General features: G+C 37.3%; 1 protein-coding gene across 6 annotated transcripts in view; it reads left to right on the top strand.

Annotated features, from left to right (window-relative positions):
* Positions 1-26,966, top strand: part of ATP2B2 (ATPase plasma membrane Ca2+ transporting 2) — a 563,074-nt gene that overhangs the window by 461,613 nt on the left and 74,495 nt on the right. For all 6 annotated transcript variants that reach the window (XM_039480788.1, XM_039480783.1, XM_039480784.1 and 3 more), the window contains 2 exons: positions 14,197-14,438; positions 15,163-15,397. In XM_039480788.1, the coding sequence (XP_039336722.1) occupies positions 14,197-14,438; positions 15,163-15,397 (477 nt within the window). The remainder of the gene's footprint in view (positions 1-14,196; positions 14,439-15,162; positions 15,398-26,966) is intronic.

Raw genomic sequence — 26,966 nt, forward strand, 5'->3', positions numbered from 1 at the left:
CACACTTTATAGCCTAGTGGTAAGGGCAGTGGCCTGTGGGATGCCCAGGGTCATGTCCCTACTGTGTCTGATTCAGAATAATCTATGATAAAAAACTCTGTTCTGAATCAGGCAGTGCAGGGACTTGAATCTGGGTCTCCCGTATCCCTGGCCATTTGCTGTAAGCACTCGGGCTGATGCATGCCTCCCTCCCCGCTTCTCAAATCAAAGGGCTCAAGTTTCAGTCTGGAAACAGACATTTTGACACAGTTCCATTTTCATGGATACATTCAAAGCTTATGTTTTCCTTCGAATGCATAATGAAACCAGTTTTTTGAAACCTCAAAAGTTGTTGCAAAATCTAATTATCATCCTCTGGACCATCCCACTCAGAATTTCTTTCTGTGCCTGCTAGACAAGTGAAGCCAGTCTCCAAGCAACACGTAGCAAAAACTCAGTTTAACAGATCTAAAACAAAGCAACAAGTGTTTGTCTAATATCTCTCTTGCTATAGAGGTGCTGGTCACAACTCCACAGTTAAGGTTGTGTTCCATTTTCCACTTGAATCAGGGGTTCAACATCTTTGTTAGTATGAAGAATGCAGCGCATCTTCCCCAAACTTACAAAATAAATTTTCAGAGAATTTACAAGGCAAAATGTTAATTTTGAGTTAAAGAAAAAAGTTAAAAATGGATTCCTTTCAGAAATTTAGCATCTATCAGCCTTTTCCTGTCTCGTGTTCTTAATAATGGAGTAATGTCCTCCTGAATCTTTCCATTTAGATAACATGAATTGACTTCAACAGGAACATGTCAAACAGCTCTTTTTAACTTTTAAATGAAGCCATTGTGACATCAGAGTTAACTCAATCAATCACCACCATTCTTCTATAGCTAATTTGCATCCAACAAATCCATTGGTTGTAATGGGTGAGTGATATGAAGGAAGAGACTGGACACAAGTGTCCAGAGTTTTCATTGGTAGAGTACTTAGCCCAACTCTTGCCTGGCCTTAGTATTTGTGCTTGAAAGTCTCCCCATGGCACTGCTGTCTCAGTGAGGTGGCAGCATAGAGGGAACAGTTAAAATGCAGACATTGGAACTCAGAGACTGGGCTCCTCAATTGCAGTCTCACCAACACAGCTCTCTAAACCACTAAATCCATTTGCAAACCAGGCCCAGATACCTTGGCCGCTTTGTGCTATTCCAGGGATGGAAAGAAGCTGGAAACACCTTAACTGGCCAGTGTGCTCTGGGTGTTTTGCACTGCATTGGTGTACTGTTGAATCTGTTCGTATCCATTATTATTTTGTAATTAAGATTGCTGTAACATATCTTCAAATCCTTAGAAATATTGCAAGGTAACATTCTCTTTGGGACTCTTGTTTAGTGTTCATATATGAAACTTTTAATATTTTTTTAAAAACATTGTTAAGGCAAATCACAATAAAACTTTAACATACTACATAGTACATTCCTAATTACTCATTCAGGATAAGGTTAATATTCAGAGAATCTGACTAAAGATTACGGCTTGCTGACTGGAGAAGCCGCCTCTGAGTACTTCTAAATACCTGTCCTCTTTTGGGTGCTTCTCTTGTGTACGTACTTGGTGTGAAAGCTTTTCCATTACAGGGATGGTCCATATATTACCATACCACAATTCTACAGGAAGGATAGTCAAATTTTTTGAATAATGGGTAATACAAAGTCCAGCTGCTAACAATAACAAAGAAATGTGAGAAAAGACCATCCAAAACAAACAAACAAACAAACAAAAGACATTCAAATAGATTTAAGTTTGAGAGTTAGTATCAGTAAGAAACATGTTAGTGTATAGAAGTGCATGGTTAAAGCACCCAAACTACCATAACTGCCTTGTATTGGAACCATGCAGGAGAAAATATGGAGAAAAATACCTGATATGTCTTTAAAAATCAGTTTAGTTTAATCTAATCTAGAACCAAAACCCACTAAAATACATTAATCATAATCACATAATCACTCCAGGGCAGAATTTAGGTTGTTTGGGTGCTTCAACCATGTGTTTTCATACCTTCACGTGATTTCCTTTAAGTTAAAAGTAAACTCTGAATTTCCTGTGTTTGTTATGTTTGGTTTGGGGATAAATAGAAACATCTCAGTAATATTGTTTTAGCTTTAAGATACAGATGCATTCAACCTTAATTCAGTTTTAACATCTTTTTGTTTTGGAATATATAATATTAATTATCAACTAGAATAAGTTCGGATTAGAACAGTAAAAACTTGCAGGGGTGATAGGAGTAGCCTAGAAGGCACTATTAAAGAAGTTGTCTGAGGGGAGAGTGCAGCTAACTGACAGGTATAATCACCAAAGTTGAAGCGGAACTTGTGTCTTCGTTGCAGCATTAGGGCGAAATTAAGAGAGAAAACTGTGTTTGAATATTTCTCTGAAAGTGAATATCAGTTTGGAGAATAGTCTCCTAAGGGAAGTGGAATCTTTCGCCTTTAATTTTTAAAACTAGACTGACCAAAACATTAGAAAACTTCATAGTTGGAGGATCATGAGGTCTTTCCCATCTCTGACTTCTTTGATTCTGTGATACAGAATTTAAGAGGGGATTTAGAACTGAATTGCAAGACTGTATAGCTCTTAAATCTTTGTCCTTTATCTCAATAAAGAATTAGCAAAATGTAAATTTAAAAATATATTCTCAATGATTTGGCTAATAAGACAGGAACCTAACTGGAAGCTTTCAAAGTGAATATTTATCCCTCTTACTAATGTAATAGGACAGGGTAAGAATCTGTGCTTCTATAGCAAATCCAATTCATGCAATTATACATTAATTAGTTTGAGCCAATTCATTTTGATAGATGTGTTAACTGTGTTGCCTAGTGTATGGCAAATAAGGCATTCTCAAATGTTTGAGCGGTAAATATCTGCAAAGCTACCTCATTATCCTCCTTCAAACTCTCCTTTTCTGTGATGCCTATAAAAACGTCATGATGATTACACTGCTGCTGAGCTGAGACCACTACCTATCGTGCTGACCAATAGTGTTGTCTTGTTTCCTTGTACTACTCCCTTGTCTGTCTGTATCCGTGTGTTGTCTCTTGCTTTATTCTTTGGGTATGTCTGTAATCAGAGGGGTGACTGCAGCACACGTAGATATATGTGAGCAAGCTTTGGTCCAGCTAGCTGAAATAACAAGAGAAATGAAGCGGCGGTAGCATGGGGTAGCCACCTGAGTACATATCCAGTGTCCCGAGAAGGCTTTTACACCCTGTTCTGCCCCCCTCACACACCCCGCCATGCTGCTGCAGCTTCATTGCCATTGTTCTTTGCCCTATCTTGATCAAAGCTAGTGTGGCTGTGTCTACATGTGCTGCAGTCACACCTCTGATTGCACATACTCTACAGTATAGACTGTAAGCTCTTTGGGGAGGGTACCAGCCTTTTGTTCTGTTTGTACAGTGCCTAGTGCAGCAGGGTCCTAGTCCATGACTAGGGCTCCTAGGTATTATGATAATATAAATACTACAAATATTATTGTTTTCTTATAGCATTTTGCAGTGACTCTAGTAATCCCTCTTAAACTGGCAGTTTTCATAGTAACAGAGGTCAACAGTTTTGCATGCCATAGCTCTCAGTAACATGCACTGACTAATGCATATTTTTTAATCATTAAGGAAGGACTATGACACTCAGACACAGTGTACCTATTGAATATGTGGGTTATGGCCAGTCTTTGATTTTTAGAACAAATGCATGTCTGGTAGCTTCAAGGTTAATACTTTCAAAATGGAATATATAATCATTCCTTCATCTAATGTGGAATTCACATCTCTGCAGAGGGCCAACACAAGATGTGTGGACCACTTGGATCCCTTGCATAATATAAGCATAATATGATTACTTTAAGTGGTGTTTAAACCTTGTTCTGGTCCTCTAAACAAGAGTTAATTTCACCTTCAGAATGAATTTACTAGATGTGGAAAATCTGTAAGATATTCCTAATAGATGTCTAGAAGAAATGTATACTACTATCATCATTTAGATTCTAAAGTAGTAGGCATGTAAAAACACCTCCATTGTAAATGTCAATCCAGCAATAAAAAAAAACATTCTCAACTCCTAGGGTTTATTTAAAATATTGCCATAAAATAGATTGCTATTCAGGCCAACTACTACTGCTGTGTAAGATTACTATTGGACCACTCAGATGAAGTGTTTCTTAAACAGGAGTTAATTATAGATTAGATGAGGAAATTCATAAAAGGCTGTCCTTGTATAAAAAGTAATCAGCATAAATAACCAAATCAGTCAACTGTAAATAAATGTCATGATCTCAGAAAATCCTGCAATGGATGCATTTAAATGCCTGGTATGCGAGAGAGGGTGGTGCCTGCTGCTTACATCCATCCATGTCCATCTTTCTTTCACCTGCATGTCATGATGACTGTCCTTATTTTACAGCTATTTAATGTCACCTTCATTTGTAGCAATAATTTCCCATCCTTAATCCTTGCTTTTTAAGTAGTCAGACATTTTTGTTGCTGTACAGATTTTGAGTTTAAACAGTTTCTGTCTCCTATAAGGGATATGTTTATGTGCTGAGCTGTAAGAACTCAAACCTGCTATATGGAAAATCATCATTGAGCTCCCTACTGATAACCTCCTTAGATTCATGTCCAGAGTAGATTCTGGTTATGAAATTTAGCTTTTCTGGTTGAGTTGCTCTATATATTGTCCACAGTTTATTCAGAAGCCCCTTAAAGTAACATCTAAACAACCTGCAAGTCTGCTGTCCCAATGGAGCTGATGAAGTGGGTTCTAGCCCACGAAAGGTTATGCCCAAATAAATGTTAGTCTCTAACGTGCCACAAGGACTCCTCGTTTTTTTTGCTGATACAGACTAACACAGCTACCACTGAAACCCATAACCTCTCCATTTATCTTCCTAGTTGTGGAGTTGGTTGAAATAGGAAATAGCTCTAGTTGCTGGGCTATTTATTCTTTGCATCCATAAATATAGTGTTAAAAAAAGGCATGCTCATATAAACACTGCACATAGTTTTTATGTCTGCATTTTGCATATATGAGAAAATTTATTGGGACAATGTGTGTGGTGTTTTGTGTTAATCAGATACCTTATTTCAAATCTGTACTATTTGTGCTTTGGGGAAATTCTCACCAGAATAATGACATACCAGTCTTTTATCTTAATAGGAAAAGAGGGGAAACAGTTTTCAGTGCTGCTGTAGAGTTTCTGACCGTATAATTAAATTACTGAAAGCCATCACACATAAACTGGTCTTTAAAACTAAACTGATGATTTAGTCATTTGCTGTTAAAATTAAAGGTGGTGCATTTATTAAAAATTGAACAGTGCAGCAGGCAAGGAGTAGAGCTCCACCAGCTCTTCAGTCTGTTCTTTATGCATGATTTCATCATCTTTCATAACCATTATTCTTCTGGGATTTTTGGATAGTTCTGATTTCCATATCATTTTCTCTCTTGTTGCTATTATGTGGGTTGAAATAAGTATGAGGCCATGTTCACTGAGCCACATCACTGCTGCTCTCTCGACTTTACCATGCTGACAGGAAATGTCACACTGCTTCATTATATAACTACAACTGGCCATTTTTGTATGATGATTGCACTTCCATTTTTGATGAGACAATGGATGCTGAATTATGTACATTTTTAGATATGGTCAATCCATATAATCTCTCTCTCTCTCAAATCATGGTAGTGAAATTACAAAACACCGTGAGATTGCATTTAAATTTAGCAACACTATTACATAATTTGCAGAAATGTTTTCAGAGGATTAAAAAATATTAATGATCTAATATGAAGTAGCAAGCCTGACTTTAAATAGAAATCTAACTGAAGTGATTGATTTAACTGTGTCAGTTGCAAGTCTGCCTAAATAAATACATTTGCTTGAGCTGTTGTTAATGTTTTGCATCTTATTTTATTCTACCAACTGTTGTAATTTGAACATTAGAGAAGGTGATGCTGTTATCAGGTGGACAATAAAGTTGAGCTTATTTGATATTTAAACAGTTATGAAATAAATCAACATCTCTACCCTAAATTCCATGGGCTGCTAATTACTTTTGTTGGCAAAATATAAAATACAGTATAGACAAAGTTGTTTACGCCTTTAAACTTTGAGCCCCCAATTTCAATTTAACATGCAGTCCAAAATAACGTGAGATTGCTTGTATATGTTCAATATGGAATAGGCAGTGGGCTGTACAATAGAATCTTCAATGAAAGGACAGCCCATCACAGTTCATTAACATTTCTGAAGGGTGGTATTGGTGAGCCTGTTTTTAGATTGCTTAGAACTTAAATAGTTGACAATGTTGACCTTTAAATATGCATCATTCAGTGTCAGATTTAATACCTTTATGGCGGGAAATGATGTAGTTCACATTTCTGACAGCTATTATTTGAGGCTATCTGCAAACTTAGGCAGACATCACTGCATTGATTATATTTACTTCACATTTTCAAGGCTATCCCCAAACTCAAAATATCTGGAGATTTACTATTTTAAATTTAATCTGAGATTGTGCAGTATACGATGGGAGCAACCTACCGGGGTTTCCAACCAGCACAACTTGGCTCATTTCAAGCCCTAGTTTGAATGCTGTATATGTAGATCATTGGCATCACCAGACTGTTGTTGCATGATACTAATACTTCCCCCCAAAAGAGAAATAAGACTTCTCAAAGCGAAAGTTAAATTACAGTACGTCAAAAATGTGGGCAATAATCATTTGTTCAACATGCAATGTGATATTAAAAGAAAACGCTTCTCTTTGTAATATCTTCTTTTCAGCCTCTGACCTTTAAAACAATGTTGATTAATTAAAAAAAAAGTTTTGTTTATTTTTAACTTATGTAATTTGGCAGGTGCAAACAAACACTATTGCTCCAGGGACTTCCCATGATGTAATTAGAACTACATAGGCAAGAACTTTTGATTTAGGTTTGGGTTCAGATTAAGCCCATTGCAGCTCCCCTTCAGTGAGCTGGCACTGATTGCTCTAAATGATCACACAGATACAGTGTGTCAGAACTATTTATAACAAGGAAAATAGGAACACATCTTACATGGTAATAGATCTGTATGCTTATCAATTGGAATGTTTCTAACCAATTAGTGTGTGATATTCAGGATTCAGTTCATGGTCTCATGTTTTCTGTGCTGAGTTAGAACAGTGGTGATCGGTACCCAAAAGATGGCTTTTAGGACTTCAGTTTAACTGAATTTCCACAACAAGTTTTTTATGTTATGGTGGTAAGATTATTTCAGTTTAGATGGTTAATCAATAATCTTGTGAGAATTGTAAACTCTTATTTCTGAGGTATAAAGCAACACCTTTATTAAGAGTGAGTATTAACTGTATTTTGACTGATTACCCTTTTTGCTGTGAGTACAAAACCCAGTGGCAGTTTGTTTATCCTTTATTAAACTGTGCAATGCCACAAACTCCTGAAAGACCAGGGACATCGCCGTTAAAAGTTAAATCAATGAAGTTACTTTAGATCTACACCCAGGGTAACTGAGATCCAATTCTGTCCCAAGAAGTAGAGAATACTGATGCTCATTCCTCAAACAAGCCATTGCAGAATAGGCAGGCCATTCATTTGGTTTTAAGCTGGATATTCCTCTTGTCCCCTGTCTGGTATTGATATAAAACCAGATGAGGTTTTCTCCAGTATCATGCATGAATAAGGCTAAATGTCTGTAACTGAGGTCAGTGAGGGTGTGTGGGAAGGGGGCTCAGGGCTGGGGCAGGGACGTGGGGTGTGGGGCAGTGCTTACCTGGGGGAGGGGAGGCTCTCTGGCTCTCACTGGCATGTCCCTGCAGCTCCTAGGCAGATTGGCCAGGAGGCTCCACGCGCTGCCCACACCCACAGGCACTGCCCACAACACTCCCATTGGCTGCGGCATGTGGTGGGGGCAGCACACGGAGCCCACCTGGCTGCCCCTCCACCTTGGAGCTGCAGGAACATGCCAGTTGCAGCCAGGTAGTGAGCCTGCCAGCCCCACCAACTTCCCTCCCCCAGCACCAGCAGAGGTCCCCAGCCATGCACCATCACTCACCCCCCGCCAGCGTCAGCAGGGGTCCCAAGCTGTGCAGCCCCTTGGCCCAAGTGTTAGTTAGGGGTACATAGCAAAAGTCATGGACTGGTCACGGGCCATGAATTTTTGTTTACTGCCTGTGACTGGTCCATGACTTTTGCAAAAAATACCCGTGACTAAAATGTAGCCTTATGCATGAAGGATGCCATTGGTGCATCTGTCCTCCATGTGTTGTTACCTGACAGACTGCGCATGAGAGGTCACACTGGGGGATGGGGCAGGGACAAGCAAGAGGTTGGCTTTATTTTCTGTAATGGTACCTTGTTTTTCTTTGTGTTTTTACCTAAAAAGAGAGACCTGAAATTTTTCAAGGATGCTGATCAAATATGTGCACTTTGCTTACCTAGGGCTGTTCTGGACTTTTGGGTAAATAGGTACCTGAGCATTTTAATTTGCCTTGTCTTTATTGCAACTTCCACAAAATGAAAAATGTGCATTACATAATTACATATCTGATAAACTGTGGCTCCTTATTAAGTTAATAATAAAATTAAGCTATAAAATTTTGGCCTTTAGAGAGTTATGCATTAGTAGAATTTGAGTCCTTTCCCCCTATTTTCCACCCTGGCTGAAATGTCTTGTAAATAAGGTTTTAGAAAGGAAATGCTAATTCTTCTGTCAGCTTTACTTTACTGAAATAAACCTGCACACCAGAGTATTTCTCTAAGACAAGTTGATCGCTTTGATTTTAAAGCTAGTTTGTGACTATTTTATCTTTTTTTAGATGACTTCCATTGCAGAGAATTTTAAAACACTAAACTAAATTATGCAGCAAGATGGAATATCTCCAGATTTGGCAATGCTATAGATTCATTCAGTTGTCTGAAATTGCTCTCCTTCTGTACAATATTGGGAATGAAAAAATAACACATCATCTGAACAGTCTTATTTCTCCCAAGTTATCTTTAAATTCGGTGCATTTAGATTTAAATAAAAAAATAAACCCTGCATATCCTGGCCCTATTTCCTTGGCTCAGTACACAAAATGTAGAATTTAAATTATTCTGTAATTTAAAATGAAAGGATTTAAAAAATAAAATATTTCTCTTCTGTTTGTCTTCCTGTTTTTTTCCATCACAAGTAGAGCTAACAGAAGCATTCATTATAGATAGAATATGCTGGCAAAACTAGTTTATTGGAAGCAATAATAAAAAGGGGATACATTCCTAACCAGTATTATTTGAACTGAGTAGCTCAATCAGCTGTACATAAAAGCATTTGGTGACCCAATTGAAGACTTTGCAACATGCATGAACTCATAGAAATGTAAACTGAAAAGGCTTATGTCACCCTGCCCATACTGCTACCAGTATAGGATTGGACTAGGCAAGCCATGAAAACTGAAGTTTAATAAGTACTATAGTGAATCTGGAAGCTTTTGTAACTCCCCAGTCTAACTAAAAGATGGAAGCATTTTTAAGTCACCTTTAGAGAGTTTCATTTTTAGCTTTAACCCTTCCTTAGTAGCGCATCTACTCAATCAGTTATTTAGCCTCTGCCTACTTCCGTATGTATACAAAATTGCCACTGATGATATTCTCATTATTCAGTACATACAATGATTGTATTTCCATCAACAGATTAATATATGATACTTTCAGGTGCTGGAAGCTGGTTAATGATCTCAGTGGGAGGTAGTATCTTTTGTAATGCTATATAGCACTGGTCCTTCAATAAGTGCTATATAGAAATTGTTAAAATTATAAGATAAAAAAGTATTGTCTTGTGTGTTGATAAGGCACTATTGATAGCACTAATTACGAAATTTAAAGTGGTCTGATGTGATTAAAGATGATTTGCTTTGCAGAATACGTAGCAGATCATTTCTGTGAAGCTCTTAGAATAGGGATGCACAATATGTATCCTAACCCTATCCTGTGTCAATGCTAGCTTTAGAAAAAAGCCTTTTTATGCAGCTGTACTTTGACCTACAAACATTTGGGGGGGGGTTAAGGTGAAAAATACTGTTTTTAATTGATCAGTACATTTTACAAGTGAATATCTAAATCTGGAGTATTAATATTAACAAAATTACATAAAGGCTTAAATGAACTAACTGAAGGTATTATAGTACATATGGAATAACAAAGGTTACAAGAATTAGATAGACAGACAGACATATTAGGTCACCTCACCCATCTCCATTCCAGTGCAAGATTTTACCAAGCAAGATATAAGCAAACATTCTTGTTAGTAGCCAAAATAGCTTGTAATGTGTTCTAGAGGTTGAGCATCCAAAAGAATGGATTTCTATGCACAAATCATAATTAAAAGACTTTTTAGTATCTTTCATACAATGCGAAAGATCAACAGAGTATTTCCAGTTAATTATTCATGGATAGTTCCTTTGTTCCTTTTAATTTTGCTCTGAGTATTATAAACTGCAGATTTAAGCAGGAAATAAACTTACAGAGGGCACAGTTTGAAGTTATAACATCCAGCAGCTTCTGGTATGAACTGTAGAGAGCAATCTGCAAGGAGGCTAGTTTGGCATACAGATTTTGTGGTGAAACAGTATAGGAAAGGAAGTGCTACTGCCAACTCTCACCACCATATGCTTGTTTTAATATAGTATGCAGAGAGTGTGGAGACAGCAGCTGCTAAAGGGGAAAGTGGACACTTGGTAGCAGATTTTAAAATCTTTCTGCATAGTTCATTGTCTGGCTATACCGAATGAAGGACAGGAGACGCTGGATGTGGTTTAATTAGGCCGCAGCTTTATTATTAAATGTGGGGGCATACCCAGCAGATAAGTGTACAGTGCAGGTACATCCATGATCATTTCAATATCTACCTGGAGTGCTTCTGTCAGCCCCTCTCCCTTTCTATTCTGGTCCCCACCCAACCTGCTGCTGGGGCCTTACTATCTCCACCCCCCTTGAATGAAGATTAAGGTGGCCTATAAAGGAGGGGGAGTGTTGGCTTCCTGCCATGCCAGTCATAGGAACCCCCTGTTTCCGCTGCTTTAACAAACACCTCCTTTAAATCCTTTACCAAACCATTTATCTGATCTCTGTATCCCTTCCTTACAGAGTACCGGCACTGGACATCCACCTCACTCTTACATAATGAGTTGAGACATCATGGTCTAACTCTCATACCATGCTCACTTTATCTAAGGCTCCACCGAATTTGGTGTGGGGAAGGCGAATCCCCCTACCCCCCCACACCTTTGGCCAATCTGGCAGTGAGAGATAAATTATTTCCCAGCTGCCAGAGAAAGGAGTGGCTAGCACAGTGCCCACAGCAGATCCTGACCAAACCTAGTATTTCACCTCTTTCAAGGGTGGGTGCAGCTCCCCTTGGTCCTTAAAGAAGTATACCCCTTCCCCCAAAAACTCAAACCATGGCCCCTCCGCTTAAGGAGCGGTCATTTTCATGCTACCAGTAATATTTTTCTTGTTTACCTATTTACATTCAAAACAAGCTGTTAACTAAAATCAAACCGTATCCCAGCTAAGAAATGTACTTTAAAGGGGAGTGAGAATTGGGAGGAGCGGGTGATGAATGAATCAAAACTTAATATAGACACTACACTCATTTATAGATGTTATAAAATGCAAATAGATGTTTGTTTTCTCAGTATCCATTTGCTAGCTGTTCATGGCACCAAAAACATGCACATGGTTGAAAAACAACCACGGTGTATGTAATCACCGGTTTCTAATGTTTGGTCACCAACGGCCCTATACGGCTCACATTGATGTCAGTGTTGAGACTCCCACTGGCTTCAGTGCAGGAGCAAGATCAAGCCACAAACGAGGAATGACCGTGGCAACAGAGTAAGAATCAGTCTGCCTTGATGTCTCTTGATGGAGAATAAAGCTGATTACCATGCTGGTTTGAGATACCAGTGGTCTCTATCTCTTTCCAAGCACTGTATGGCCAGAATGTTAAATCTACCAACTTTTATTTATTAAAACTCTGTATTTTAAAAAATGAAGCAATTTTGTTTATGCTTTGCTTTTTTCCCTCTCCATTGTAAAATCCTCTTGGATGCTCAAAAATAATATTTCTTGTTTGACCAGTTGCAGTGTTTTCCAGCTAATGTATTCTCTTTTTCCTACCTGCCCTTCTAACTCTGGTTCATATTATTTGCATTAACAATAGTGTCAGCGCAGCTGAGGATGTGTTGTTGATTAACTCGTAGGCCTAGATCTGTCTATATGCATAATATGAGCAAAAATATTTGCAGGATCATGCATAAGCATTAACTGTTGAGTTTTCTTACTAGCAGATTTTTAAAAGTGATTTTTAGAATCTATAGGGGATTTTCAACAACATTATAATGATTTTACAAAAGGACAAATTGTGGGACTCTGATATTGTGCTTGACAATGTGTTATCATTTTATGTTGATGCTGAATAAGGTAAAGGAAACAGTAAGATTAAGTGAATTATGAGGCTTGCAGTCAACAGAAGCAATGCTGTTTTGCTCAGTTAGAAATTTTATGTTTATTTTTGAAAAAAAGAAATATCTTTGGGACAGAGATTTTTAGCCTAACATTTTTTTACTTGGCCATAAATGCATTTCTTCCTACTGCACATATATAAATACTCTTGGAGAAAGTTTTTCTGTAAAGGTCACTTATCTATTAGTCTGCTTTAGTCCTAGTCTAGTCTAACTTTATCTATTTGTCCTTGTCTTGCAAATCAATCATTACTGTGTTAGGTGATTCTCTGGGATAATTACATTAAAAAAATAATGGCTACTCCAAGTGATTCCACTTGTATCATTACTGGATACAGGATTTCAAATCTAAAGTGGGGTGGTTGATCTGAGATTTCAATTTCATCATTCACCATGATGCTCTTCAGCATACAGCTGTTTCCAAACAACGGTGGTATCAGAAATCGATAAAAAAAGTTAAGTTTGGACATATTTCTGAATGTAGCAAAGCACTTATGCAGACTTTTGATTCAGTAAAGCACTTAAGCAAACCATTAAATCCCATTGAAGACAATGACTTAAATTATTTGCTGAATCAGGGCCTAAGTGTAAGTTTATTTCAAATATTGCAAAACATTGCAAATCAAAATTGTGAAAGGATTTTCCCCACTTCTAGTCCCTATGGATTGAATGCACCAACTTCAGTGATTTCATTGGAGTTTTGTCTGCTTATGCGAAAGCTGAATTTGACTTGATAGCTTTGCTGAGTGCAAGATGATTGAAGACCTCAGTAATCTTCAGCTAATAAACTTGACCACTAAAGTCTTTTGGAGCATTATTAATGACAGAACTATTGGGTTTTTTTAGCTTTATTACAGCTGATACTCCATATTGTTTCTAATGTTTTCTTTTATTTTGTACTTTTTTCTTTACATTAGCAAGGGAGGATTAATATTTTCTAATATTTTTTTTCTAAGGGTAGTACCATTAAGAATGGCTAGAGTTGCTGGGTTAGTATAATTGTCATAACTTAACCCCCTTTTTTCCATATAAAGCATTTACAGTCTGAAGTAGCAGACTGAAATACTGTAGTAACTCATAGATATTTAGAAGTACTTAACTATTGATACAGACATTATGTTCATGGATCACTGGAAATACCATTGGTTATTTATTCTTCTGATTAGATGTAGATTTATTTTAAAAACAAATGAGGTTCAAAATTTTAGTGAATGAATGTTACCTTAAAACATCCACCACACCATGAAAAACTGCAAAGCAACATGATTCAGAGCAATACAAAGGGAAAAAAAAGTGTTGTTCTGTTTGTGAACATATATTGACTCTGAGGAAAATGCATTTATTTTTAATAACACATATCATAACCATCATAAAATCTTGAATGGCCAGAGGGTAAAAAGGTGGAAGAGAATTACACTGGTTATTTAAACGAAAAAGTTGTTCCATTATCAAATAGATTATTTTCAGTCTGTTATAATTCTATAAAATTTCCACTGGCTCTTTAAAATTGGATGAGCTATGACTTTACTGTAAAGGTTTTAGATCTTAACTAGTAGCCTCGGGCCTCATTATTTATTGGGCTTGAAAAGTACAGTATACTGTCAAAGGTGACAAAGCGAGGGGCTGAAATCTGATGCCTTCTTCCCTTCAGCCACCAGAAAAGGAAGGTGGCCTGCCTCGTCAGGTTGGCAACAAGACAGAATGTGGCCTATTGGGGTTTGTCCTGCAACTGAAGCAGGATTACCAGCCTGTTCGGAATCTAATCCCTGAGGAGAAACTCTACAAAGTATACACGTTTAACTCCGTGAGAAAGTCAATGAGCACTGTTGTGAAAATGCCAGATGGCAGTTTCCGAATGTACAGCAAAGGTGCTTCTGAAATTGTTCTGAAGAAGTAAGTGTACTGTGTCTCTTTGCCTTATTTATTGTGACTTGGAGTGATCCCACAGCACTAAAACATATGGAGATTTTGCCATGGACTTCAGTGAGAATAGGATCAAGCCCTTCTTGTCTTGGTCTGAAGTTTGAAACTAAATAATAGTTCCAAGTAATAGGTACTAACCTTATTGCAGGCATATAACATACATTTTAATGTGATTATTCTTTTATCCTTTTTTAAAGTAATCAGTAGTCTGGATGGACAATGTCGATGGTCATCTTTCCTGTCTTCTATTAGCTGCCAAGGAATACTGCAGTTGGCATTTCTCTGCTCTCTCGTCTCCGCCCTCCCCATTAGATTGTAAACAGATGCACTTTTGAAATGTGTTTTTATCATGTAGGGATATAAATCCAAATGTCCTCTTGTTAGCTAACATGAACACATACCACACATTTGGATTAGCGAGATATTTTTTCAATTTGTTTGTAACTTCTTCACTAATTATGGACCTAATGGAAATTATATAGTCTAACTGAAATGTCAGATATCTGCCCAACAATTGTTAAAATCATAGGTACATTCTCTTACCCAGCATTAGAATAATGAATCTGTTGATTTTGTTTGTGGAGTGCACTAGAAATTAAAACTAAACAAAAAAAAAGTGTGGTATTGGATGAAATGATCAGGTATAATGGAAACCAGTAACCAAACAAATGCAATTCACATCCTTTTCTTACAGGTGTTCTAGAATCATTAATGCAGCAGGTGAGATTCGTGTCTTCAGACCACGTGACCGGGATGAGATGGTGAAGAAAGTGATTGAACCCATGGCCTGTGATGGACTGAGAACTATTTGCATTGCATACCGGGACTTCAGCAGCAACCCAGAACCAGACTGGGACAGTGAAAATGACATTTTAACTGACCTGACCTGCATTTGTGTAGTTGGTATTGAAGATCCAGTAAGGCCTGAGGTATGTTACACTTACAAGTTAAAGTGCCTACTATCTGATACTTAAGTGTCAATTAAAAGAACTGTATTGAAGTTGTTTATTTTTGTTTAATTTTCTAATTAGCACTGTCAAATTGGATGACACAAAAACTTAGGTGCAAACCCTATAACTGAAAAAAGGCCTTGATTGTTCAGTTGGCATTATTTAATTATAGCAAAAATAGGGTTATATGAACTATTGCGAGAAAAAGGTGGCAAGATTTTAATTTTGTCTCAGTGGATACTTTAGAGGAAGTCAGATCAGAAAAGTTCCCCTTGTGAACTGTCACCTAGAAAATAAGGGAGAAACTTTGTGTTAGCTAATGTGTGAGGGTCCAATATTGAAATTGTACAAGGAACAGAGATGGGTTCCCTTTGAGAAAATAAGTTGCAGGCATAAGTATGAATTGATATTTGCTTTCAACATAAAATAAATCTACTCTGGAGGAAGTTCTGTTTTCTGTAACAATAATAACACTGATGTGCCTTTGTTACTTTGGCACATCAGTGACTGTACTACAGTTGCAAATGCTGGGTTGCCAGATGGCAAGGGTTTTTTAATATTATGTTTGGATGAAGACAACATTTGTCAAGTGTCTTTGCCAGGGAGAGGTTAGCAACTGAAGGGTTAAAAATCCAAACCTAAAATTCACAGATGTCATTCTGCCACCATATGTAAAAAGTTGGTTAGAATCTTCACTCCTGTTGAAATCAATATTAGTGTTGCATGTGTGAAATGTCTGCAGAATCATACTTTGTCTTTGGCTGATTTTAGCCTTTATTTGAAAGCTTAAAAAGAAAATAATTTTTTATATAAAAATAATAGAACACCGTAAGAAATAGAGGCACTCTGATGTCATGATAATGAGAATAGTGTTCACTCCCTTTATGATTACAATGTAGGGGATAGGTTAGGGGATCATTGGTTTGTATCTGATATGTCTATATAGTGCTTGATTATTAATCATTAAAACAAATGCAGGGAGGATTATTCCCTTTTTACAGTTGAGGAAACAGTATAACACAGAGGATAAAGCCAAGGTAAATTAGAAATGGTAGGAGTAGAAATAAGGAATTCCTAGCTCCAAGTCACATGCTCAGTCCATTAGATCACACTACTTTTGTGGTATAGAACTAATAACTATAATTCACGTTAGGACTTGAGCATCCTTTACAAAGAGAGTGGGATTTTGTATGAAGGCTGTGGCAGTCTGGTGGCAATGTCTCTCCTTCCTGCCCTTACATCCCATTTAATTTGCACGATAGATATTTTTAGTAGGTTTCATAATCATTCTGTTTGAATCCTCTTTGCCTGGATATCAGGTTGGCCGCAACGTTGTACATGTTAGGAAATACTGTGTTGTGTTTTTTTTAATATAACATTAACTGTACACATTAGGCTGCTCTGAAGGACTATGTGTGAGTCTTATGTTTCCCTGAATGCTATATAAAGCCAGTATTTTTTATTTCTGACTATAGTAAAGCTGTAGAAAAACCCACCTGTGTGATAAATTCCCTATTTCTGCAGTCATGTGATAAACTACTCACTCATGTGATAAAGAACATTTATTTTATCTATCACCACCTGAACTCTGGCCACTAATCCTTCTGTCCCCAAACCACACCTGAGATTCCAACTTAAAACAACTTTGATTTTAAAACTAAAACAAAACCTTCCTGTTGTGTCATAAAATGTGGATTAGGTAGAAGCAAGGAGTCAAAATGGCCTTTTGTGACAGTTTAATGGGTTTTATTGGGTTTTATTTGGGATGACCTCCATGACTCACTTATAGTTAATGCAGGAATCCTGAAAGTCAGACATTTAAAACCTCTATACCATGGCTACTAACATGTGTATTCTATTTATAATCTTGGGTTCTAATCACTTTAAAAGCTTATGAATCCCTGAGGGGGGAAAATAACAAAAAAAAAACAGCTTATTTATGGAGTGCAAATAATGAAAATTATTCATATGCCCTACTTCAGATAATGGGATTCTGTGTTCTGGAAGATCAGCTTTTGCTTAGCTGAAATGTTAAATCCTGATATAGTTGTTGCATTGGGATTAGAACTTGCATTTGTAGGTGCATTGATTCACCTTGCTTCTTGTATATGCAGTATCCTCTGTGCTTCAATTCAACTGAAAAGTTTGTTTTTATATTATACAGATGTTTCTTAGTGGCTTTAAGCACAGGTTTATTTCCATGAAGAATATGCATGATTTCACTTCTTTTGTTATAATTCTGTATATTCTGTTATTTTTACAAATGTAAAAAAATTGTAAAAATTGCAGTCTCTCTAGGAGTCCCAGCTTTCCCCTCACTACCTGCTTCAGTTTGTCTGCAGCTAGACCAGTTTGTAAACTCTTAACTTATATTGAGTCTATCAGCCCCTAAACCTCATGGCTTACGATCTCCTTGTTTTCAAAGGCAGCTTGGCATGGGGCTGTTGTCCTTCTGCTATCCCAGGCCTTGCTGCCTCCTCTTTCCTGTCTTGTCTCCCTCCTTTATAGCTGGGCTTGTTTTCTTTATTGGTCACAGCTGTGGGTGCATGTCTCCATGATTGGCACTCCTGGCAGCTGCTCAGAGGTGTGATCAGCCTTCCTCTCCCTTCGGCCTGTGCTCAGCCTGGGGTTTGTAAATCCCATTACCACACCCCAAAAGATTCTGGCGGCACATCTGCCTGTGGGTGTGTAGTCCTCATCTTCCCTAGTAGTCCCGGCAGAATGGAATCCAAAGTGACTAAATTTCTTAAGAGAAATCTTTGTTACACTGAAACACAGTTCTTCCTTTTTCTTCTAAAAATAACTTGGCAAAATAAGCTGCCTCTCCTGGAGTTAATAACCATAAATTCTATGTCAGACACTGTCCTATAGGTGTTACTTCTAATATGAATCATTTATAAAATCAAAATATATAGGTTGGATCCTCAACTGGCATGAATTGGCATAATTCTATTTAAGTCAACGGAGCTATGCCAGTTTATACCTGCTAACTATCTGGTGCTATTTTCGAATGACTCACTGAAAGGTCTCTGATGTAAATAAAGGGGGAGCTTTGCCAGTCCTCAAATTCATTTGCCTCATCCCTTCTTCCACATAGCGTAAATATTTTCCATTTTATTTAAATATTCTTTCAAGGTGTTTTGTCCCTCTTTTGTAGGCATGCTGACTTCATGGTAATTTCATCAGACACCTTTATGGCCAAAGGTGATAAAATTGCTTTCTTTTTAATACTTTGTAACCAACCTGGAACTTATTCTGTCCATTGTTTTCTGTGCCCTCTCATATTAAGGGGTTTGGATGTTGCAAAGAGACTGCAGTTTACCTATGTCTAACTAATATTTTGTTAACTTATCTTTCTTGCTCAGAGCCAGACAAAAACAAAGGCAGTTCCCTGTCCAACTGTGTGAACTAAATGTGAATTCAGTGTTTGTGTGTTGCTTTCTTTTCGTATTTCTGCAAGCACTGAAGTAGTATCAAACAACTCTGGCTTTGATGCATTGTTTATTGATGTTCCCTTGGGGTACTCGTTTATTATAAGATACGAATGGGTACACTTGTTATGATGATGATGCAGGACCTGATTACTGAAAATAGCCCGTAAAGAAACAGCAGGTAATTTTCAAAGGGATATATTACATATTTTTTCCATTCCATTATAGGTTTGGCAGCTTTTAGATGAAATGCAGTGCAGTCAGCATTAGACTTATAGTGTCGGTCACAAAATTGCTTATTCATTTTATAATGAATTGGAGTTGTTTCTGATTTTAATTACTGTGGCTCAGCACCTATAACAAGCTAAAACTTTACTTTTTAAAAAAATATTGCTCATTATCCTTATTAATGCTGACTTTGGAAACCATAATTTCATTGTTTAGTGGTATATTTAGATGGCACTGTAATGCAGAGCTCATTTCACCAACTTAAAAATTATTTACATTTCCTAAAATATCTCCCCTGTACCCTTTTGCTAAGAGAATTGTGCTCCCCCAGATGGTGTTTGTTGAAAATCTTTCTGTGCCTGCTCCAGAAAATTACTATGACCACTTTTTATTTAACAGAGGGTGGAGGTTAATTCCCTTTATGCAATTAAAAGATAGGGATAAAAATAGTGTAAAGTAGTCTATGTACTGCTTGATCTTCTGAATTCAATGGCTAAAAAGATTTTCTTGAATGTTAATAAAATAGCCTATTCAACAGATAATTATTTTTTTGGCCATTTGTCTTCACCAAAACCATTTTGTTTTTCAGAGAATGTACTGAGCTCTTGGATTGTCATTCTCCACTGGTCCCCAAAATTTCATAGGATTTTGGTTTTAAAGGTTTTGTTTTGGCCCATTTCTATAAATCCAATAAAATAATATAGCCTTTGTGATAGGCTCTGGGGTGATTACACTTAAATTATAAATAGGAGACAACAATGTATATTTTCATAAATGAATTTTTAAATATTACAGTGGTTCTGTGCATGAGTGTTACTCATTAGCAAAGTGCCCATAATGTGCATATTACAAATGGATTTTAATTGGGTTTTTTCCTTTAGAATGGGAAACTCTGGGCAATTCTGTTTACAACTGAATTGCAAAAAAAAGAATGGTTACCTTGCAGTACTGGTGGCTCCTCAAGTTGTTCTGTCCAGGTGGATCCCACTCTTGGTGTGCATGTGCCCCATGCACACAGGGTTGGAATCTTTTAATCAGCAGTGTCCATTGACGCATATGCTCGGCAGAGCCTCGAAGGCATAACAGTGGTCCCCTAAAAATGGTCCCAGCTGCCACTCAGAATATTGAATAAAAATATTCTGTTGCAGTAGGGAAGGAGGGCAGATTGTGAATAAGGCTGGTTGCATTTTTTTAATTAAATGTTTGGGGTTTTTGGGGTCAGAAAATGCCAATTTATCAAAACCAGAACTTTTAGTGGGAATGGTTCTGTTTCAATGAATTTCCTGTTGAAATTTTTTTTGAAAAACAGTTTTGAAATTGACATTGAACAGTTCAATTTTTTCGTTCAAAATGACTTTTCAGTTTGAAATTTAAGTTAACATATAATAAAAATAGAGAGGTTTAAAATAAAAAAAATTCAAAATTATTGAAATGTAATGTTTTGAATTGACCGAATACAAATATTTTTACGGATTTTTCAGTTTATGAACATTTCAAGATTTTTGACTTTTCAGAATTCTGATTTTATCACTCCCAAGAAGAAATAAATCTTGAGAAAAAGGAGCTGATGTTGCCTCTTCTTTCCTGTTTATTAAATACATTGCTTACATTGCTGTGGTATGTCTGTTATGACCTGAATGTTTTTTCCTTATAAGAGAGGTAGGAACAATTTGCACATCAGACTTATCGCTCTAAGTTCCAAAACATTTATCTTTAAATGGGAGTCTGAAGGGGGACACAGTCTGAGAGTCTGAAAATGATCCAGATGTGCTTCCTAGAGGCATCTATTATCTGTGTCTTGCTAAAGGATGGGGAAATGAAAGGTATGCAGTGACAAGCATTTTGTGCATCATTCCACCAGTGAAGAGGTGATAGGACTTGTTCAGGATCTGTTACCTGCAAATATAGCCACGTCTGAAAGGGTCTGAGGTAAAGTTTGGCATATGGTATTCTGAAAATACATGATGCCATGGGTCCCAGTAACATGAGACAGACTTAGGTGAGATGATTTTCCCAAAATTGAACAAATGTCGAGGTAAGGGTAAACATGAACACACTGTCTCCTTAAATGGGCAGCTAAAAAAAGGGAGAAAAAAGGGATAGAGAATAAGATGGAGAATATCTTATTGCCCTTATATAAATCCATGGTACGCCCACATCTTGAATACTGCATAGAGATGTGGTCTCCTCATCTCAAAAAAGATATACTGGCATTAGAAAACGTTCAGAAAAGGGCAACTAAAATGATTAGGGGTTAGGAAAGGGTCCCATATGAGGAGAGATTAAAGAGGGTAGGACTTTGCAGTTATGGCCTCTGGTTTATCAGGTAAATGGAAGAGAGAAGAACAGCACAAATGTGTCCCTTTGCAAAATCAAACACTGACAAATAAGAGAGCACGACACTGTATGATTTCTAGAGCTGATATAGGGCAATTTGTTCAGCAGAGTGATGTAAGCTTCATTATGATTGCATCATCCATGACTTCTAGGAATAACATGATGCAATTCATATAATGTATGATGCAATACCAGCTTCAGATTGCATCATTCATTTTTTTGCCTAAAAAGCAAGTACTGTCCAAACCCAGTCATAGATTTATTCACAGATTCAGGCAAAGATGTATTTTAGTCATTTCTGGTTTAAATTGAGATCCCTTTCCTTTATAACTCACTTATCCTCCGCTATTCCCAAGTCAAGGGTCGTATATACTGACCCAATAGCATAACTTGAAAACTAGAGCCAATCAACAATTTTAAGCATCATTTTCGTTCTCAGTGACCCAGAATTAGTAAAGTTTGACTACATTTATTTCAGAAGCATTTTGACTGTAGAGCAGTGTTATTAGTGTGTTTTTGTGAGAAGACTGTTTCTGCTCTCCTATCTCATGGGGAATTATGAGCCTGAAGTAAAAAATGAATGGTGATGCTAACAATAAGGAAGTCAACTCTGATGTCTATTTAACAGATCAAAGAAAATGAAGTCAGAAAAACATTTTATTTCCAAACAATTATTTAACTAATTAACTGAATTCCTCACAATTAAATGTTGAAATGTGTCGTAACATTTTCCATATGTTCATTTCAAAGCATTCAGTAAAATTTACGTCCTTTCAAAATTTCACCAAGCATTTGCCAAAAAAGCATTTGCCATTTTTTCCAATCCATTTTTAATGTTAATATGGTACTAACAATGGAGTAATGAGTCATTTAAAAATTTTATTCAAATTACTAAAAACAATCAGAAGTCCATAACTAGTTGTAAAACAAGTTGCCAATATGTCTTGGAACAGAGAGTATTTCAGGAAAACAAAACTGCAAAAAACATGTTCTTCTGGGATAGCTCCTTAGGAAGGAAATAGCTGACTTTTAGCTAAAGGGTAATTAGGTGACAGAATTTGCCATTACAGCCCCAAATTCCCATATTTGTTGTTTCTAGCAGGGACTCCATTAATTTAGCAGAACAAAACTGACAGTATCATGTAGAAATGTCACAGCCTGTCAAGAAGAGCTCTATGTAAGCTTGAAAGCTTGTCTGTCTCACCAACAGAAGTTGGTCCAATAAAAGATATTACCTCACCCACCTTGTCACTGCACCTTAAAGCATTTTAGAGGACCATCCTGTGGGAGGAAAAGACAGAAGAGTGAAGAATATTACTGTAAATGTACCTTTTAATTAGCTTAATATTGGTGGAAGTCATGATTTATCCTGCAAGAAATGGCAAGTCGTGGAGCTGTGATAAAAATAATGAAAAGTCATAACTCTGGCAACTTGTTCAGGTATTTGTTTTAAAATTAAATGACATTTTAGAGGGAAAGCCTCATTTCCTCTTTTCCTAAGATCAGAGCTGGCTCCAGCTTTTTTGCCGCCCCAAGCAGCGAAGTGGGGGGAAAAAAAAAAAGAGATAAAGCCACGGTCGGCAGCACTTTGGCGGCAGCTCTGCCGTGCTGCTTCATTCTTCAGCAGCAATTCGGCGGCGGGTCTTTTGCTCTGAGAGGGACTGAGGGACCCGCTGCCGACTTGCTGCCGAAGACCCGGATGTGCCGCCCCTTTCCATTGGCCGCCCCAACCACCTGCTTCCTTTGCTGGTGCCTGGAGCTGGCCCTGCCTAAGATGCTCCTGGGAGTTAGCACAGGTGGAAAAATAGCCTCTACTACTTTCACAGACCTAACCTTATGGATTGCTACAGTTTATTCATATGCAGCAGTGGCGTTCAACCTCTGCAGTGCCGAAGGTGTCCCATTGGCACATTTCTTGGAGGATTTGAAAGCTGTGCCTATTATAAATATATACATCTCTATCAGGTTTATTTTTAAAAAAGCCCACAGCTGATGTAAAAAGTCTACTTGTGGTTGCATTACCCTCAATAATAAATAGAAATTGTTTGGATGAATTCAGCAGCAATAAAATCTAGCTATTGATCAGCTTTGTCTTTCTCTCTTGCCTGAGAGCTACTAGGCAGGGACCTGGTTCTGAGTGTTGTATACTCCTATATGTAGGTTCACCCACTCGAAAATTCTCTTATTTACCCATACTGGTTAATTCTCACACACTTCTATATCTTCACCCCAAGCTATGCCATACATCTTTTATGTATTGTTGGGTTAGGTTTTGTACTTGATGTTACATTTTGAAATATTCACGAAGGCAAGCAACTAAAACAGTGTCTTGTACCTGTAGAGAGCTGTCTCTGAATTTTGAGAGAACCTCCCTGAGCCATGGTTAATGAATTTTATTCACACGCCAATTTCTCACCCAACTCTTACCAACTTTTGCATCATATCTCAGTTTGGCCCATTGTTTGTCAACAGATTCATATAGAGATTGCTGCATCAGGCTACTTTAAGCTTACATCCAGAAAGCTTTCTGTACATTCATAGATGCTAGAAGCTTGATTTTTTGCAAATGTAAGCTTAGGTTCTGTGGAAACAAGTTGGAGATGTGTCTGTTTCTACTGCCCACTCAGTCTGTCAATGTAGTCTCTTACCTACACAAATAAAAAAAACTATGAGCAGTATTTTAAGTCTAGTTACTCTACACAGAGTTAAACTAGATACCGCCTACCAGCTGTCCAAAAATAAGAATTGAGAAAATAGCATTATATCTTTTCTTAGATATTATTTTGATGTGCACATGAAACTAGGTTCTGCCTCCATGAACTTACTTAATAGAACTGGCATTTCAAATAGAAGCCTTCATTTTCTCTTCTTCACACTGGGACTATCATTTTCCTCCTTTGTGCCCCATATTCTACTTCTGGCTTTCAAACTGTCATCTCAATCTCTCACATCCAGTAAGTGAGGGAGTCACGTTGTTCAAAACTGCTGCTAAGGTCATTTTAAATTTACAAGCAGGACATCTGCAGAATAACAAAACCTGGCAACTCAGTCAATCACTTGGGAGCCACCTACGCAAGTTGCAGATTGCTTATGAGCTTAATTGGTGCTATTTTCCAATGCTACCGTATCTTTAGGTTGACCAAAAGAGGTTTCCAGCCCAGACTCAAAGGGGGAGGTGGGAATGCTACTTGTAGGTCATAGATACATAGGTCATAGGCAGATAAACTTCATTCTTTTTTTCTTGCCTGTTAATGGTATTACATGATTTGTACTGACTGAGAGCCGTTCCGTAAACAGCAGATATTCCTGACATATCCTAAAGGTGGGTTGGTTTACTTAGGGCCCGTGAAAAGCTCCGATTCATTACGCTTATAGCCCAGCTTTTATTTTAGTGTTCTGCATTTTGGCTCACCTAGTTATGGCCTCTGGTTTATCAGGTAAATGGAAGAGAGAAGAACAGCACAAATGACCACATGAGCTGTCACACCCACCAAGTGAGCATCTGTCTGAATTCCTTTAGAAGCATTAGGCTTATTTCTAATTCTACCATGTTAGTGAATGTTGTTACTTTTTTGGAAGGGAAAAATGTCTCTGTAATGATGTAAATGTCAAAGTGCCCCATACTTGTTGCTATACAGGAAGGTGAAAACCCTTGCAATGCACGTAACCAATTGTGCAATGTTGAATGTGATGGAAAAATTCCTTCCCAGCCCCTTTTGTTATCGGTTTATGTCCTGAAGCATGAGATTGGATTATCCTCTTAGTTTACATTGACTTCTAGGGTGTTCTTATTTCTACAGTAAAGTTAGAGCATAGGAAATAGCATTGGATTTTCAATGATAAATAGTAATGCAGGTAGAAAATGAATGCCCTGCATACTAATCAGTAGATATCAGAAAATGGATATGTATTCAAACTCAATGATGTTAGTGCACTATATCTTGACTAAAATGATCTGTGCTGATAACACAAAAAATGCTTTAAATGCAAACTGAATTTTTTTTAACTCACAATCTTCAACCTATCATTTTCTGTTGTATTTCTTTCACTAGAAAATCAGTGGGATTATATAGATATGCTTGTCAATATTGCTCATTAAAGCCAGATAATTTTAGTCGCAACAGAATGTCATTATCAGCAGCTCAGCATGACAGTTGTTTACAAATAAGCAGTCATCAGTGTTTATGATAATTTATTCTAATATAGGTTATATGTTATACCATATGGATTGGAGGAGTTAGAGAACATGGATGCAGTGTCTAACATAGCATAACAATCAGGAAGTCCAGGCCATTCATAGTTATTTTAGGCAACTACGTGACCTTCAAAATGTTTGTAGGTGCAGTTTTGATCAGCACCCAAAAATTCAGATGCACATCAAAGTTGTGCTCATCTTTTGGGATTTCCCTTTGCAGCTACCAAACCTATCTTCCTCTCTACCCAGATGAGCCTCGCTTTGTTTAGCATGAGGCATCTCTTCACTGTTTTGTATCTGCCTGTTGTATCTGCTTGTGGGGTGGGGGAGTTCAGTTGCCGATTGCTGTCTTATAGGTCTCCATATTCAGGTGGACTCCAGGGTCCTCCATTCCCTTCTCTGTCTTAAGGGAATCATGGGAATTAGTAAGGAAGGAAAAGCTCTGTTGAAGGCACTTCCTTTTGTGATAGTCATAACATATACTGTTTAAGTATCAGCAGAACGTTCTTTTAAGTACTGTGAATTCATTTATCAGAACTTATTTTACCCTGGAGAAAATTTTCACATCCTTAAATAAGGATGATAGCAGGACAGTACAGGACACAGAGGAAACATTATAAATACTTTTTTTTCTGATGCTCTGCTCAACAAATTGCTGTTCTGTTTGTCTCACGGGCCCAATTGTACCTTGAATGGCTTCTTAGTTACACATACTATATTGTAGGAGAAAGCAATATGATATAAAACACAGCATGGCCAAAATGTGTATTCCTCGTCTTCTTTTAACTTTTGAAATACAATATCATATAGTGAGCTATGGAGAATTTATGTGAAATCTCCTCTTTCTTTTCTGTGTTTATACAGCATATAGCACAGTGTCGTCCTGGTCCATGATTAAGTCTTGTAAGCACGATAGTAATACAATTAATAAATAATAATTAGACAGAGTGCTTTAATAATATTGAAATAAACCATGATGAGCTAATGAATGCCATTTGCCAGAAACTTGGTTCACCATTTTGCATATTCCTCAATTATTAACATGATATGCTACAGCGTACCTATTTAATTATAATATCCTGAAAGCTTATCAGGTGGTGTAATAAGCTTTTCTTCCTACATCGGCAGTATTATCTATGTGGGTGCATATGCCAGTTTGAGTTCCAAATGACTCTTGATGCCTTTAGAGAATCTCATTGAAATGAACATTTAGATCAGAAAGAAGATAATTTTGGGATGTGCAGGAAAAGCTTATGCTGTGTCTTTTTTCATATTTTATTGTAACAAGGCATCATGGGGTGTGCACTGTTGTCCAGAAGTTGGGTATTTTGACTGTGCTGTGAAACAGGAAGCAAAA

Source organism: Mauremys reevesii, linkage group 7 (genome assembly GCF_016161935.1).
Source record: "Mauremys reevesii isolate NIE-2019 linkage group 7, ASM1616193v1, whole genome shotgun sequence".
In the NCBI taxonomy this organism is placed as follows: Eukaryota; Metazoa; Chordata; order Testudines; family Geoemydidae; genus Mauremys; species Mauremys reevesii.